At 40.1% G+C, this 17,969-nt stretch overlaps 1 protein-coding gene across 6 annotated transcripts in view; it reads right to left on the reverse strand.

Annotated features, from left to right (window-relative positions):
• Window positions 1–17,969, reverse strand: part of PIEZO2 (piezo type mechanosensitive ion channel component 2) — a 199,457-nt gene that overhangs the window by 95,905 nt on the left and 85,583 nt on the right. For all 6 annotated transcript variants that reach the window (XM_083518446.1, XM_083518445.1, XM_083518443.1 and 3 more), the window contains exon 4: window positions 13,843–13,885. In XM_083518446.1, coding sequence (XP_083374572.1) covers window positions 13,843–13,885 — 43 coding nt within the window. The remainder of the gene's footprint in view (window positions 1–13,842; window positions 13,886–17,969) is intronic.

Below are 17,969 nucleotides of genomic sequence, written 5' to 3' on the forward strand. Positions count from 1 at the left end.
TCCATCCCATCCAATCCCTCTACTCCCCAATTGGAATGGGAGAAGGAAAAAAAAGTTGTATTTTGAAAACATTGCCTGCATGCAAGTAGCCAATATTTGAAACGGGCACCTTCTTGAAATGGCTTTCAAGCATCCCCCAATGCTCCTTTTTGATGCTCAAACAGAAGAGGTGGGATGTATGAAAGTTCCTTGAACCCTGTGCTTCTGTCCATTGGCTGATGTCATGTGGGATATCAGCTGATTGACAAGTGGGCCTCATGGGATACCTGGAGGGGGAGATTGGCCCTCAGGTTGTTTTAGACTGATTTAGGCAAAAATCCATACATCACACAGTCACACGCCTGTCCCTTTGAGCTACAAATCAGAATCAGTTCATTTTCTACTGGTATATAATTTATCTTTGGAAATTTCTAAATTCTTTGCCTCAGAGTTCTCTTAAAGTTTCCTACGCCTTTTATACTTGTACTTTATCTCCCTCCCCCAACCACCAGTTTCTTTCATCTCTCTTCCATTCACATTCATCCTGTACTTTTCCTCAGTGCTTTTTTCTAGAGAAAATGGTGGCGAACTCACCACCTCAGTTGCCAACCCAGACACCAATGCCATCTTGAAACTAAAATCACATGACAAAATGCCAGGCTCGCCAATCGCTGTTCATCTCCCCCCGCCAACTGATCAGGCTGCTTCCGCTGCCATCCTGCACACCTCACTGCTTGGGGAGTGAGGAGGCTTCTTGGACAATGCAGGGCAAAACAAGGATATCCATTCCCCTCATTTTTATTCCTAGTTTATATATAATACATAAATAAATAGTAACCTTCTATCTTATGTTCTCATTTCCTTCCAACATCTCCTTCCCCAAATGAGAGAGACCCACTTTCCTTCTCTCCCCCATTCATAAAGTTTTCTGCCTCTCAGCCACCTTCACTCGGCATGCAAGGCGCTGCTGTTGCTGGTAACTGGTCCGACTAAAGTGCTGTGGCCTGGCTAGAGTAGAGAGGGGCAGGGAAGTAAGGAAGCACTGGGCAGGCTGTGGCACTGAAAATGGTCCAAGGTCCACTAGCAGATCCCTTCAGCTTACATATGCTTCAGGTTACAGACTACGCTAACCCAGAATTAGTACCTTGGGTTAAGAACTTTGTTTCAGGATGAGAACAGAAACCTTGCTCTGGTGGCGTGGTAGCAGCAGGAGGCCCCATTAGCTAAAGTGGTGCTTCAGGTTAACAACAGTTTCAGGTTAAGAACAGACCTCCAGAACGAATTAAGTACTTAACCTGAGGTACCACTGTACGCTGTTTAAGAAACACTGCTCTAGGCAATGTGGACATTTTAATAATTGTATTAAGAACTGGATACTATAGCTGTTCATCATATAGTATAAAGCTGTTTGTTCACTTGGGTTCAATTAACATCATTAACATATTCCTAAGATTGTTGAGCTAGACATATTCATATCTACAAGAGAGGAGAGAGAGAGAAAAAAAGGCTCCTTTGTCTTCAGCTGTAATTACTCTTCTGATTCATTTGCAATTCCAGTGCGTGCACACAGGGTAGAATTGTACATGTAGCTGGAGATGCGCCTGGACTTCATGTTACAGTCACTCACGCTGCTGATTTGGCAGGCTGCATTCCCCTCCAGCTATATGAATGGCTTCAGCAGAATCTTCAAAGATGCCTCAAGCTGCACTCAGGGTTCATGCACGTATCTTTCCAGAGTTACAGCCATTTGCAATCTTATGCTCAAGTTACATTCCCTGTGCCAATGAAGCACAGTGCTTCATCAGCAGAAAAAAAATATGTTGCCAGTGCGATGACACTCTGGCATCAGTGGATGAAACTGCAGAGTGATGTGCGGGGGAAGCAGAAGGTAGGACAACAGGAATCTTGGGTGCTATTCTGGTTGTGCTAACACTAACACAAAAGGATTTGGCCCATCCTCTCCCCATGCATACCCCACACCTTGTTTTGTTGTGTTACATTTTGAACACAATTCATTGGGTGAAATAAGAAATAAGAACGTAAGGATCTGCCACCTAACTACATTGTGCTCTGCATTTGTCTGCAAGACAGTTCCAAAACATGGGCACAAGAACAAGCAAATGCTAACCCCCTCTCCCTTGCAAAAAAAGCCATACCACCACCACACAGAATATAGTTCTGGGGCGGTGACAAAAACTTTTTAATGCATCATAACAAGATATTTTAATTCCCAATATTTTGATGTAGAAAAAGTTTTGTCTTCTGAAGTAAAACACAGGGAGAAATCAGAGAAGTATAAAATGCATAACATTAAAAAAAAACTTGGCGCTGACTTTAGCAAGCATAAAACTTCCAAGTTTCTTGAAAAATATGCAAAGCCTTAATAATTACTCATATATTTTCAAACCAAATGCACATCTCACTCTCTCTAGACAGCTATATTGTGAAACGGGGGGGGGGGCTGTTTGGCAAAAGTGTTCACCCACATATCAACCAAACATTTGCCAAATGTTTGCTTTCCAAACATCATTATGCTATTTAACAACTTGAATGCACGTGCCAAGGTTGGCAGCCTCATTACTGACATAAAGCATGCAACATTTATAGGACTGTGCTGCATACAAAAAGCAGACTTGTGCCAAATGTGAATTCGGACACTCCCCTCCATGATATTTCTTATGCCTCATCTGTTTTCCCATACAAGCCAAATTAGGTGTTCATTGCACTGCCCAGATTATTTTTTTAATGGTAGACCTCATGCTGAGCATTGATTTCCTGACCATCACAATCCTGGATAATTCAATGCCAATCCTATATTCTGTGCAACACCTGCAGCTATGCATTTGTTTCTATACCTATTTATTCTTCATGTACCAGCAGTACACCTGGAGGGGTAAAAATGCAAAATTGCAAATAAAACCTGCCCAAAAAGTGGGGGGATCCGCGACATACAAAGGAGAGGGTAGACAGAGAAACTGAAACTGGCAGAGTCCAATGAACACATTTATCATTGCAGTAAAAGTTCCTGGGTAACTTTGGGGGCAAAGGAGCTATGGAAAAGAAGGAGGAATAGTTTTAACAATAAATTTGGAAACTTATATTGAGGAGGACTGCTGTAACCTGAAAAGCAGTTCCAAGATGAAGGAACAGCAAGGAGATAAAAATGACAAGCACTAACACTTGGTATGAACAAGCCACCATTGCCACCATCACCCTAAGAAGAGCCCAAGCCTCCAGCTGGAAAGGGCAAAGGGTATGGTCATGTCAGAGGAAAGAACATTCAAATCTTGGAGAGCACTAACAAATAGAGTGAGAAGAGCATTCCTACTGAGATTTATAGTCTACTGTATGCCAGTTTTTACAAATTTATGGCAGCAGCAAGCCAACATGGGAAGCTATTTATGACAGAAGTGGTTAAAGAGTTGGACTTGGTTGACAAGGAGATATTTGTTCAGATTCTACTAATGTGGAATCTAACTCTTTTATCTGCTGATAAGCATGCTTGGTCTTTGAGATATTGGCAGCACTTTTTAATTTGTGAATTCAAGGACCTAGGCTGGACCATGTGGTATTTGCTGGTGGTTTCTGGGAAGTCCTGAGGCAAAGTCCACCACAAAAGTATCTCTTCACCCAAAGTGTACATTGCATGGAGTTGTATTCAACAAACCTTTACTCAGAGTAGACCCAGTGAAATTAATGGACCTTAGTTATTTGTCGCAATTCTTCTCTGAATAGGACTGTCACTAAATACCACTTGTTGTTGGCATCTGTCTGTCTTGGGAGACCAATTGAGGAGTGAGCCTTTGGGGACTGAGGTCAAACTGCTGGAAGGCTGCAGCACCGGCTGTGGCTGTAGAGATGGATATGGGAAAGACATGTTTTGTTGCAGCTGGGGCAGATAAAGGTGTCCAGTTGTGCTGCTGCAGATGCACCATGACATTTCTTCTCTCTCTACACTCCTGCCAGCAGTCAGTCCTCCTCTGATCATTCTATGGTTATACAACCTGACTGTCTCCAGGCACTGCAGTCATCTGTAGGAGACTGCCACATGGTGGGGTTGATGTGCTAGGTTGAACAGTTCATGGTCATAGAAATTCCCTTCCTGCAACCAGTGCATTCAATCCACATATTAGGTCAACCTAACACCACTCAAACTATGGGTGAATATTACTATTTTTCCCAACAGTCTATTGCATATCAGCATGTGATGTATGATAAAATCCTCCTTAGCATTTGGATACAAAGGACAGTCATCTTGGGGTTTCATGGTACTCTATGTAAGGCTCTGAAGCAGTGCCACAAGCAGAAAGCAATAACTAAAAAAATACATGCAGAGGAAATAATTCAAGAACATGAGCCTAGTCATAGTCTGCAGATCACTACATGTAATCATGCCAATATATACACAGCACATCAAGAAATTAAAGCAGGAAAAAGTCAGACTAGAAAACATTTATACAGTTTTAAAGTTGTTTACAGATCTTGTTTTATATTGAAGCCAAGATATGTCTAGTCTATGGAGATTCAGCAAAATCAAAACCATCACCATTAAGATAATTGAAACTAAAGATATGAGATCAGTGACTACACAACAAGTAATTCTATGCTGAGTTTTTGAACAAGTCCACCATATATGAATGAAACTGACATAGTTCTCTCAAATTTCCTGGCTTCAGACTATATTTTTATAGTAATTTTCTTTTGGAAGAAAACATGGAGAGATGTTTGAACCATCAACAAAAAATGCATTTCCACTGATTATCCGAAATTTTTATACCTAGCATTTCCCTCCATTTTCAATTGGTTTACTTTACTTTACTTTACTTTACTTTACTTTACTTTACTTTACTTTACTTTCCTCTCCTGTATTTAATAACTAATCCTTGGCTAATTAACCTACACACAACAAAATCAATATTTCATCAGCATTTCCATGCTTTGAATTTTTAGACTAGAAACTATTTAACCAGCAATAGTGAGATCACAAATGGCTTCTTTCTCCCTTTTTACCAAGCAATTCAGCCACTGGTATTAATTTACATTCATTTATTATGCCAGCAAAGCTTCTGGATCACTCTACTGTTATAACCAATAAACATAAATTTATGGTTATGCAAAAAGGTTGCATAAAAGCCTGCATAATAGACATTTTATAATATATTTTGATATCTGTCCCATGTTTGCTGAAAATACTGTATTTCACCACATAATGGTCATATTTTTGTGCCCATTTTTCCTTTCCCAAAAGGGGGGGGGGTGTGTGCAACTATTATGCGGGTAAATACGAAAGTGCGACCATTATGTGAGGGGGAAAAGTGGGGACAACAGCAGGTGGATCAGAGGAGCTGGGAGAGCACAAGCCAGAGATAAGTAACTGTTCTTATTGGGACTATAGGGAGATAAAATGGAAAGAGACTAGCATACCTTTCTGTAAAAATGAAGCCTCCCTTGTAAATATGTTCTCTTGTCCAACCTACTTACATGCAGAAGCGCCACTCATCTATCAGAATCTCTATGGTGAATGAAACGGATCTACAGTGGTACCTCTGGTTGAGAATGGGATCCATTCCGGAGGCCCGTTCGCAACATGAGCAGAACGCAACCTGCGTCTGCTTGTGCACAGGCCGCCGCTTCTGCGCATGTGTGTGACGTCATTTTGCGCATCTGCACATGAGGCAAAACCCGGAAGTAACCCTTTCTGGTATTTCCAGGTCGCAGCTGGATGCAACCTGAAAACGCTTAACCTGAACCAAACGTAACAAGAGGTATGACTATATACTTTGCATTACAAGAGCAGAACAGCCATTCAAATTTGGAAAGGAAGTTCCGGTAAGGAATGCCGTGGGAACAGCAAATGAGCAGCGATGGCAGCACCTGCACCCAGGCCTGCCAATGCCTGCTGCATCTCCCCTTAGCCCATGTGGCCCAACCATCCCTGGCATCAGTTCCCACTGAAACAGCGATAAAAAATCAGCAGCTGGAGGATGGGGAAAAACGTTCCACCCCACTGCATTCAGCCTAGGAGCTCATGGCCAAGATGGCGAGGTATGAGGGGAGCAGGGGTGGCAGTGGCTGGAGGAGGAAAGGAATGGGCCTGAGGCCTAGTGGAGCCTCAGAAGTTACCCTACGACTATCACATGAGGAATGCTCTGGGACCACTTTTGCGGTCCGAAAAAGGGGGGTGCAAGTATTGCACGCTGGTGACAGGATGCAGTGAAATACGGGTATGCATTTTAGTGCATTGTTTTGTTTTGTTTTGTTTTAGCTGAGAACTCTATTGGAACATTCTGGAGCTGTAAAAGCTAGCTTGTAATTAAGTTCTGATTCACACATTACTCTGGGAGATGCAGATGAGATAAGTTCATATAATAGTTCATAAACATCAACTTCCTCAGGCATCACTGATCTATGTTGCTGGACCACTAATCTTTGACTGGGACCTCCAGCTGCTAGAGAAATTAACAGCAGGCATGGGTGTGCTAAAAGCAACTTTTCTGTGGAAGCAAGCATAGGAATTTGGGAGACTGATGTGCTGCTGGAGAGGGCCAAGCGAGTTTATATTGTTGAAGCATAAATGAAATATGAATCATTTGCAATAATAACTTACACCACAGACGTATATAAATACATGGAGCAGTGTCGTTTTTCAGAAACCCTGGACATATTATGTAACCACAGTATACCAACAGACATGATCATCCTTGCTCGTTTGTGCTCCAGTTTTTCTTTGAGTCTCTTTATTATTTATTCATGAACAAAAGATAAAGAACAAAATTAAAAAGACAAAGGCAAATTATTATAGCATGCAAGCTGTAGCTCTTTGGACAAACTGCAACACCAAATTGCTCTCCAGATTCAAACAAAGACCAGTTCATACGCTGCTGCTGGTTAATCACTATACATTCCCTAGCTACTGGTGTCCACAGGAGGTTAGGTGATGCCAAGAAAAACATTGGCAACAGTCAAACAATTCACTGCTCAAAACAACACCAGCAATAAAATAGCATGTATCAGATACTTGATTCTGTCCAAGACCTGAATTAAACGGCAGAAAAAATATTCCTGAAATTAATTTAGCTGAAAGGAAAATAGGCACAAGGATCAGCAGGACCAGTATCACTTAAGAAATCATATGCAAATATTTTGCCAAATGCTTTACAGGCAAATGTTTCGTAGTAGAACTTCTTCTGGCAGAAACAATAATCTAATGGTTTTTAAGTTCCTTAGAAACTTCATGGTAAAGTTAGAAAATATGTAGGTCATGAAAGCATTTAACTTTTGTACTTAAAATGATTTTCATTACTTGCAAAGCTTGCATAATTGACTTCCAAAATAATTTAGATTGAATATTTATGTTGTGAACCACCCTGAGATCTATGAATGAAGCATGGCATACATATACCTCAGTGGGTGACAAGCAAGAGCCTCAGATGATATAGCATTTTTGTTGCTGCCATTTAGTGCAGGGGCTGTGTTATACACCTGTATCTCTCTGTGGGTAAATTCTACACACACGGAGAGAGAGACTGTTTGTAAAGCATCAAACAACACTTCAGACACGTTCACTCTGGATTCTGGTAGGATTAAGTCAATCATTAAAGCTGTATGTTTATTTCTGTGACTAACAAAACCTAAGACAATGAATTCTTATAACAGACTGTTTCAGCTTCCACATTGTTTGGCTGCTCTGATGTGATATATATACACACAATCTCACACACACACTGCTTAAAGTAGAAGTTTAGCATCAGAGAAAACGGCAAAATGTTGGTAAATACCTGAGAAGATGTTTCCCCAAAATCACAGGACTGAAAAGTATCTCTAATAACCTTGCTATAATGGATTTGGACAGAGCCATGGGTGACTGAGATGGTGGCAGAAAATAGCATTTTTTAAAAAGTGGTGGAGGTATAAATTAGCTTAAAAATAAATGTAGCTACAGTGGATGCAGAGTGTCAGCTGTATACCTGTTAAGTTAGGTCAGTAATTAAAAAGCAATGTAAAAGTCTTCTCCACCAAATCCTATCATCTGCCACAATGCTTTTGAGGGGGGTGACTTGCCCTTTTCAGTTTACCAGGGCCAGCCCTGGTGTGAGAAGGCACCAAAGTTATAGACTTCGTAAAATAGCAAGAGCATAATGCGACCAGCATTAGTGAAGCAAAAGTGAATCGGTAGTTAGACCACAGACATTTAGTGCATATATCATAAGATGCAGCTGACAGATTTATAATTAAAGACAGTGTATTATTAACCCAGTTTAGCAAAAACCGATGGCAAACAAGTGAATGGTTTCCTTTGGGACACTGACTGTTACATTCAACTCCACTGCTGCACCTCTACAAATATGAGCTTCATGCACAAACCATATTAAGTCTAGCATGAGCTGATACAGCTATATTTCAATAAAGGGTAAGCTCCCACAATTAAAGAGCTGAGTTTTCCCCCCGTCAGTGGGTAAAAATGGTCTTCATAGATCTGATCCCACAAAATAAAAGAGTATTGTAACAAGAGTTTGGCTGTCAGAGAAAAAAGTTATGAGCTGTTTTGCAACATCTACAACCACAGTGACATGCACAACACAAGTGACACATGTTAAATGCCAATAATTTTTTTTGGTATTAGACATGCTGCAGCTCTCTTGGCAAAAATGTTTCTTTATGGCATCTAAAATGATGCATCGTGAATCTGGGCTGTTAAATCAGAGTTTCTCAAGAGCTATTATTTATGTTTCACTTGGCAACTTATCAGCTGTGTTTAAACTGCTAATCAGAAAAAAACTTACTTTAGTGGAAGAACACAGAAAATTCACTGAATTGTCCAGAATGATATCCTTATTGTGCAAATATAAAATTTCCAGATGCATCTTTTTGTTGCCTAGTTGCTTCTCTCCCCGCTCCCCTGGGCCACAGATATAACAAGCATGCATGCACACATACACTACTGTTAAACTATTGGGTTTATGAGGATGAAATGCAATATTGTGTTTTTTAAAATTTATTTATTTAATGTGTTTTTCCCCCACCCCCCAGAAAAGCCCCCAAGAGCCGCACTCCCTTTAAAGAGCATGAGGCTCTTGCCTGGCTTTTGTGGAAGGTGGAGGAAATCCCCCACCTCCCGCAAAAGCCAGCAAGAGCCGCACGCTCTTTAAAGAGCCGTGCCTAGCGTGTGTGTGGCTCTTGGGGGCTTTCCCTTCTCCCTCCTCAGGTAAAAGCCCCCAAGAGCCGCAAAAACGCTCCACGCGCTCTTTAAAGGGAGCGCGGGTTATGCGGGCTTTATCCTGAGGAGGGAGAAGGGCAGCCCGTCACTGACAGGCTGTCCTTCTCCCACCTCGTAGAAAAGCCCGCAAGACCCGCGCTCCCTTTAAAGAGCGCGTGGCTCTTGGCTGGTTTTTGCAGGAGATGGGGGAAGGGACAGAGGGCAGCCTCTTCTGGGCAGGGGGAGCCTTCATCCCACTGCCCAGGAGAGGCTTTGGCGGCTATCCCAGAAGCCACAACAGCAAGAGGCTATCCCAGAAGCCAGATCCCTCTTGCTGTTCTGGCTTCTGGGATTCAGAATATTTTTTCTCTTGTTTTCCTCCTCCAAAAATTAGGTGCATCTTATCATCTGGTGCGTCTTATAGAGTGAAGAATACAGTACGTCTAGGGGGTTCGTGGGGTTTTGGAGTAGTATTTTGTATATTGCAGATACCATCCCTTTGCCGTGTCCCTTTGTTGTTGTAGGAGGTTTTTGAAGGCTGTCAGGGGCCTAGTTGCTGCTGATTCTACTACTGGATTGTTTAAAAGGGCATGTAATTGGTGATGAGTTAACCAGGGCATTTGGGTGTCTTCTAGTTTGTCTTGTATTTCTTGTGTTGATAAGGGTTTGTTATTTTTATAGAAATCTGTTAGGCGATATAGGCCTTTGATTTGCCAGGTTTTTATCTGGATGTTTTGTGCTGAGTGGTGGAATAATGGATGGTATGCCAGGGGAATTAGTGGGGATAGGGTTGGGAATAGTTTGCCTATTTCTGTTTTCCATGCTTTAAGCATGGTCTGTGTGTACCTGTTAAGTGCTGAGTGGGAATTTTCCTTAGTTTGTTTGGGAGGAATGGGTATGCTGCGGTGCAGGTATTTTCAATTGTGTCCCTCTCTAGGTGTATCCATTGTTTTGTCTCATCTTCTAGTATATATGGGATTATGTGGCATGCTTGTAATATGTAATATGCTTCTATGTTGGGGATTCCCCATCCTCCCTCTGAGGAGGGGAGGTGCAGGTATTTGGGGCTTATTCTTGGTTTTTTGTGTGAGAAGATATATATATAAGGGTAGTTTTTTCTGCCATTTATGGAGTTGGATTGGGGGAATCAAGATTGGGAGGGTTTGGAATAGGTAGGTTAGTTTTGGGAGTGTGATCATTTTGATCATGGCTATTTTGTCTGAGAGAGTGAAGTTCATGTTGTTCCATCTCTTTAGGTCTTTGTTAATTTGTTGTCACAAGGGGTTGGAGTTTTGGAAGTATAATTTATTGAGGTTTCTGGTTAGTTGTACCCCTAGGTATCTGAACTTGGTGTGGCAAAGTTTTATCTTGGTGACGTTTGTGCATTCTTTTTGAGTGTGATTTATATTTATTTTTATTGAAAATATTTAAACAAAATAAAGTGAAAAAATAAAAAGGAAACAAAAAGTGCATAAAAACACAAAAGAAGAAAGAAAAAGCACTACAGTTCTGTGCATACTTGTCTAATACAAAGGTATATAAGTGCAATATTCTAATCATATATATTTATTTATAAGCTGCTATATTTTTTACAAATGCATTCCAAATGCCATTATATTTGTCCATGCACAATATGTCTATAAACTATCCATTCGCATGTTGCAAAAGTTGTAACATATTTTAGCCATAGTTATCAAATTCCACTTAGTAGGTACATAATTTGAAAGAATACTATCCCCTCCCCCCAGTTATCCTTTGTGAAAACACCTGACTATTGAAAAAAATATTTTCAAAAAAACCCACCTGACTATTGAAGTGGGTGTAGGCACTATAGCTACCATGGCAATCATGTGGAAGGGAACATGCACTTGTAGTATCATGACAATGCATTACTTTTCAGAAGGAAAGATTAATTGCAGCCTGCTGAGACAGCCAAATCCGCACACACAACCCCCCCCCCTGGAAATATATCCTCTCTCTGTGAATTTAATCTATTCCCCCAATGGGAGTGCCCTGTAAAAAAAAAAGAGGGCAATTGTGGAAGCAGGTTTGCCCTCGCAGTAGAAGTAATTGCTTGGAGGACTAATTCACAGCAAATTGCTTTCCTACCGTCAACAGGTGCATAGGAGTCTCAAAGAAGGAATGTGTGTACAAATAAGTTGCACCTTTACTTGCTGTCAGCGTGAACTAGTTCACAAATCACAGGTGTGCAAACCAACCCCTATGCTTCACTCTGTCCTTGCACAGAAACAATATTGCAATATTTTGCAGCATTTTTGCGGGAGTGCAGAGAAAAGAGAGGCCTGTAGGCAGAGCAGCACATTCTGCAAAATCAAAATTGGGGAAAGAGACTTTTCTAGATGAGAATTGTAGAGGACTTCTGATGACCTTCCTGTTTATATTCCTATAATCCCACTTGTTATAAACATTATATCGCATGCAGAAGTTGTTGATTGCCTCCAAATATATATATGTATATATTTGTCTGTATGAGTACTTCACATGTCCCTTTTAATTATCCTATGATTATGCAGCATCTCTAACAGTGAATAGTCTTATGACTCATCTGTGTATAAACTTGCCAGAACATCACTAAATCAGTTTAGAAACATCTTAATTTAAACAAGGGAAGCCAGTTGTACACGTCACCAGCTATGATCCTAAATAAACAAGTGTGAAGACGCACTGAAGTCTGTGTACTACTTTCAGCAACCCATACACTAAATATGTGATGTCCTGTGATGCTGTTGTGCTTTACTTTCTATACAAAAATAACCAGATTCACTATTTTATTATGCTAAAAGTCACAGGCGTTTTAGCTTAGATTGTATATGTTTCATACAAAATGATATACAGAAAATATGGTGAAATATAATACTATAAGCTTTCAAGTTCTCCAGAGCTCTTCATCAGACTAGATGGTAAATTTGGACTAGATGTAGCAATCCAGCATCAGTTAACATACATTACATAAATTTATTTTTATGCCGCCTTTCAACAGTTCAAGCCATGCTCAAGGCAGCTTACATAATGAAAAAACACATAACTACAAAATAACCAAAGTAGCCATCAGTAGTAAATACAAAATACAAAACCAAACTGAACAATTTTCACATAAATCACAGCAAAAGATACAAAAAAAGCGAAAAACTCCAGCAGCAACAAGAGCAACCACTCCCTCCCCTACAACACCTCAGCAGCCTCAGGCCCCACCATCCCATGTTTAGGTGTAAAAAGGCCAGAGCTTTGTGGGATGCTCAATTCTCATTTCCAGTAAGAGCCAGTCTGCTCAGGTTAAGCACCACCTTAAGTCCAGGGCATCCACTGAGGGCTCACACCCATGCTACACATTGACCAGAGCCCCCAGACCTGCTATTCCTCTTTCACCATTACAACCTACTAGTTTGCTGCCTTTCATTCTGGTCCTGACAATGGTGAAGCAATAAACAAAAAGTATTGGCAGATGCCGCTGCCTGCTTGTTTATTGGATTGCTGCCTGGCAATCAAACAAAAGGTAGCACTGTGCTAGATTCACACAAAATCTTGAAATGTTGTGCTTCCAGAGATGGGAGACAAGCAATTGATTATTCCACCTTCCCAATAGGTCTTGGGGCAACCAGAAACTTGCAGAGCATCTGGCAGAGTCTAATTTGAATACCTGCTAACTCCTCCCACATCCCATCTTCAAACTCTTAGCAGATACAGACACAACAGTCTGCATGTCATTTTCACACATACATTTTTAATTTTAGGTCATACAGTGACATAAATTTGGGTCTCTTAAAATTTATATCTGACTTCAGGAGCGGGAGAAAGAGAAGTCAAACATTTACAATTTTAGGTACATACTTGCATGCCATAAACTAGTCTGAAGCAATATTTGTGTTGAATTGGATTATCACTGCATTTCAGGAGTGAACTCAGGGCCAACCAGATGTAAATTTAAAAGAGTAATTAGCAAATTCAGTTTTTTTATTTTAAAATTAAATGCCAGGCATAGGGGGCAGATGTGGGGAAGGGAAGTTTAAGCTCTACTGGCACCAAGAAAATTCATGTAAGAGATTCTCTTAAGAGTGATTACTATTACAGTACATCGTGTTACAGTCATCTTTTACTGTCTCATAAATCAATACATATACAACCTTCATTTAAATCTATGAAACCTAGGTACCTTCCATTTAACTGAAATGCTCTTTACCCAAGACATTTCCAGAATATTAAGCTACTTTGCTCAAGCTACAACATTTTGAAAGATTATCTAATGTGAAATAGAAAATCTAAATGGCCAGTGTTACTATTCTCCAAGGTTAGAAATAACAACAATAGTGTCCAAAATAAGAATGTATTATCTAATTACAAAATGTCAAGCCTCACAACAACTCTGTGATGTAGGTTAGGCTGAGATGCAGAGACTGGCCCAAGATCACCCAGTGAGCTCCATGGCTGAGCGGGGATTTGTACCTTGGTTTCCAAAGTCCAAGTCTGACATGCTAATCACTATATTCCCAATGTGTGTGAATATAATTAAATATTCAGATATTACAAATAGTGTCAAGAGTAAATCTCAGTTGCTGAACATGAGCATTTGCTAACTTTTCCATTTATTCTCTCTCTCCATTTCAAAATTCAGTTTTGTATACAATAGAAAATCAACACCCAATGCTTACCTTTCAAATCCAATTTGCCGGAGTGTTTTTTCCCAGGTCAAGCCTATAGAAAAACATAAAGGAAGGGGATTCATTAACATCCTTTTTCATTTAATTGTTTTCCATTCATTTATTACCGTTATTTGGCAGCTGAACCTTCAGCCTGATACTTATGCCACAGTTGCTAGAATGAATCGTGTACAGTACCAGTCCTCAAGTGGCTTGGTAGCTGGAAAAGCCAAGGCGCATTATGCCCATGCCCATCCCGTTTAATCAGTATCACCATAGGCATAGGAAAGAGCCACAGCATGGGCTTCTCTTGCTTAATCCTGGGCTTCTCATTTTATCCATGTGGTACAGGAGCAACACCCATAGCACTGTAGAAGCAGGAACACGGGGTTCTGTGGTAAACAGCCCAAATTACATGCCTTTTCAATATACCAGTTTACAATATGGTAACCCAACAGCACAGCAGGAGGACACTATTCCACCATTTTTTATTCAACAAGGTGTGGCGTCACTGTTCAAACACAAATGAGTACCCTTGCATTTTGAATTCATCCATTTTTCATTTAACACCCCAGGCTTCCACTTGTTTTCCTAATAGGAGCTCTCTTACATTCATACCAACTTACTAGCAACCTTTTACAGTGAAATTTTATGCAATGCAGGTTTACTGGGAAGTTAAATTCTACTGTGTTCAATAGGGATTATTCCCTAGTACAGGAGTGGCCAAGCTGCCCCCGCCCCCCAAATTTAGAAGCCTGATCTAGCTTCCAAATGATATTTCCCAGACTTCCCAAATTCCACTGGTTTTGGTGGAAGCAGCAAAAAGAAAGAAGAATAGAAGAAATAAGGCAGACACATAGCCCAGCACACTGATGGGGATGCAAATCACCCCTTCTCTAAATTATTGGACCAAACATTTAACAAGCCAGAAGTGGGTGATAACGTCCACTTCAGCAGATATGCACAGAGATGCTGAGGACAGGAATGTGACTGTGTGCAAGAGCGTGGAATGGCCACACTCACCACTGGCTGGCAGGTCAGCTATACTCCTGCTCTATAACTGTTTAGGATTATAGCATTATACACCCTTGGAGCTGGGTATATGGATAGATGTGGTTCATTTTGCTTTGGTAATATTATAACAAATGGGTTAAGTCCAATGGTAGGATAACTGTGGAACAAGTCCCGAGACAACAAAACTGAAAAAACCCCATATGTTTTACTAGTAATCTAGTAAGAACAGATGTAACTTTCCTGCCCTCCATGTTTAATTTGAATATATATTTTAGGTTATAGGTTATTTTTCTGATTGGGAAAATAGAAATTTTACATTCACAGATTTTCTCACCCATGAAGAAATAGGAGCATGAGCAGATGACTGCTTCTCCTCCCTCTCACCCCCAGATTCAAAAGATTTCAGGTAAAATATTTTGTACTAACTACAACTGGAAATAACATCAAGTTAAAGAAACTTTGCATAGGAGTCTAAAAATAATAATAGGAAAATGAGCACTCCTTTAACGTTACACAAACTAAAATATAAGGGGGGGATAAGGGTTTTTTTAGGAATTACCATTTTACTGCATTTGGTCCATTACAATGTTCTCAATTGGTTATAGCATACAGGAAGTCCATTACAAAATGATGTATCAAAGGTATGTTACTCAAGCCAATTTTTAAAAAAGCAAGATGTTTGTCAGAGATAGAATCAAATTCTAGTATTGCTAAGCAGAATGTTGTCGTTTCAATGAGTATAAAATCCTGCTCAAAGTATGCTGGCTGTTGGGCCGTAATAATAAACATTCATTCAATCCTGCTCAAATTTACTGTTTCAAACTGTTGTTTATCAAGCAACTGGGGTTAACTTTAGAATGGTTCCTCTGACTGTCTTAATTAATTATGTGGAGGATAATTGCTGGCCTTCTACTTGACTGCAAAAGATTGCACATGCAAGACATTGTAAATCTGCAGTCTTGCTTAAGGGATATCTAATTTAAATATTAGATACAGTCAACAGATAAGATCTATTGCAGGGACAAAATTAGATAGCTGACATCGATGGCTGAGAAATGGAATACAACATTGGAATATAACCTATTATGCTATTATGACTAATAGACATATTTGTCTATATTAATGACATATTAATAAGAAAATATTTTAAATAATCAGTAATCAAAAAAGAGTGCAGCAAGGATAATCATATCACAAGCAGATAACCTGGTTTCAGTTAATGCTAGAAAATAAACATGCCTCATGTATAATGAGAATGTTGGTGCTCGTAGTTTTCTACAGTATGTGCAAATTGGTGTTTATAATATTCTACAGCATGCGCAATTATAAATAAAAAAATACGAACCCTCAAATGAAAATAATTAGACCCAACATAGTTTCTCTGAAGAGTAGGGTGCTTTAGTTTTAACATGTTACCTCAATTTATCATTTTACAGTGGTTCTTCAGGGTCTCATTTTTCTTCATTTTTACCCTGGTGCCCTCCATTCTTTCTTTTTCTCAATTACATTTAATCTAAAACTCTGCATGCATGCATCTGCCCAACTGATGACTAATCTGAGGTTGATCCAAAACAGTGGGTTGCATGAGGTGAAGGTTAAGATGCCATGCCCTCCACCCCGCCCCCAATTCCATATACTGGACTGGACTAGAAACTGAATCTTAATTTGATAGTGGGACAGCATCATCCACCACACCTGGGAGCAGCAAGCAAGCTTAAACAGCCACATGGCACAGGGCATGTGGCACCCATAGCTCTGTTGCCCAATACCTCCTTGCTGCTCACCACCATTTACTGCCTAATGCAGCTGCCCCACTCTGCTTAATGGCTAGGTCAGCCCTGACCAATGACGTTGAATATGACAACAGCATCACCTATGGGGGGGGGGGTAGAGACATGCAATCGATACCCCAGCCAGGCTGTCAATCAACCTGGGGAAACGTGTCAAGGTTTGTACCACTGCATTTGCACAACCTGATTTAGCAGGCATGCATTCAGGGGATTGGTGCACATAACACTGCATGTGTATGTCCAATACAGACAAGGTATCTATTTGCAGAAATCTGCATCCACGTGTATCTCTCACTTGCTCAAATAGAAAACTATTCCTTAAAGCAGGGGTGGGAAACTTATGCCCCTCCAGTTGTTGCTGAACTCCCATCAGCCACAGCTAGCATGACCAATGGTCAGGGTTAATGGAAGCTGGAAGTCCAGCACCATCTGGATGGCCAAAGGTTCCCTACCCTCAAGGAGTATCTCTCCCTCTTCTCCATTTATAATCCATTCCCAGCTCCAAATTAAAGGAATAACCTTGGGAGAATGTTGCTAACAAGCTGCAGAACATTGATTTTTAAAAATACTGAAGAAAGCTGCATTAGTTAAACTGTATACTTTTCAAATAACAAATCATTTTGGGCCTCCTCCAGTCAACATCTCTGCTTTAACTCTTTTCTCGATAGACGTTTAGAGTCTGTATTTTGATGGCCATTGGTTTAACTTTTCACTTCAAGCTCCTCATATAGAAGCATGATATCATCAATTGTTAGGTTGCTGTATTTAAAAATATAAGGTTCCTATGATTAAAATTTTGTTTCAGGAACTTGCTGCAGACTGTTTAGCTGCTAAATAATTCCCATCTGTTTTCCATGTTCCTGTTTTGCATTAAGTTGGGCACATATATTGACAAAGAGAGGCTAAATCACATAAGATTTCAGGAGTTACTAGATATACTAAGTATATACTATCTCAGTATATATTTAGTATATATAGCAACAATTGAGTAATAGCACTTGATATTATGCCTACTTTCCAAAATATATCCGGCACAGAACTTTTTTGCTAATATGTATTTACCACATTGGCAGCCAAAACAGACCATATAACTCCAGACCATGTACATGACAGTCTTCCATTGTAGTAGCCACAGTGAAAATTTTAAAAAGACCCAGAAAAAACAGTAGTTAATGATACCATAAAACCTTAAACAACAAAGACAGGACCAGCTAATGATAAGAAAAATAGCAAGGGATCTGCCTATTTAAAGTATTTTAGCCAACAAGCTAAATGTCTGCCAGAACAAAAATGTCTTGATAAAATGATGAAATATTAAGATCAGAATGGATCATA

The sequence above is a fragment of the Podarcis liolepis genome, assembly GCF_965112155.1.
Source record: "Podarcis liolepis genome assembly, chromosome: 8".
Classification (NCBI taxonomy): Eukaryota; Metazoa; Chordata; class Lepidosauria; order Squamata; family Lacertidae; genus Podarcis; species Podarcis liolepis.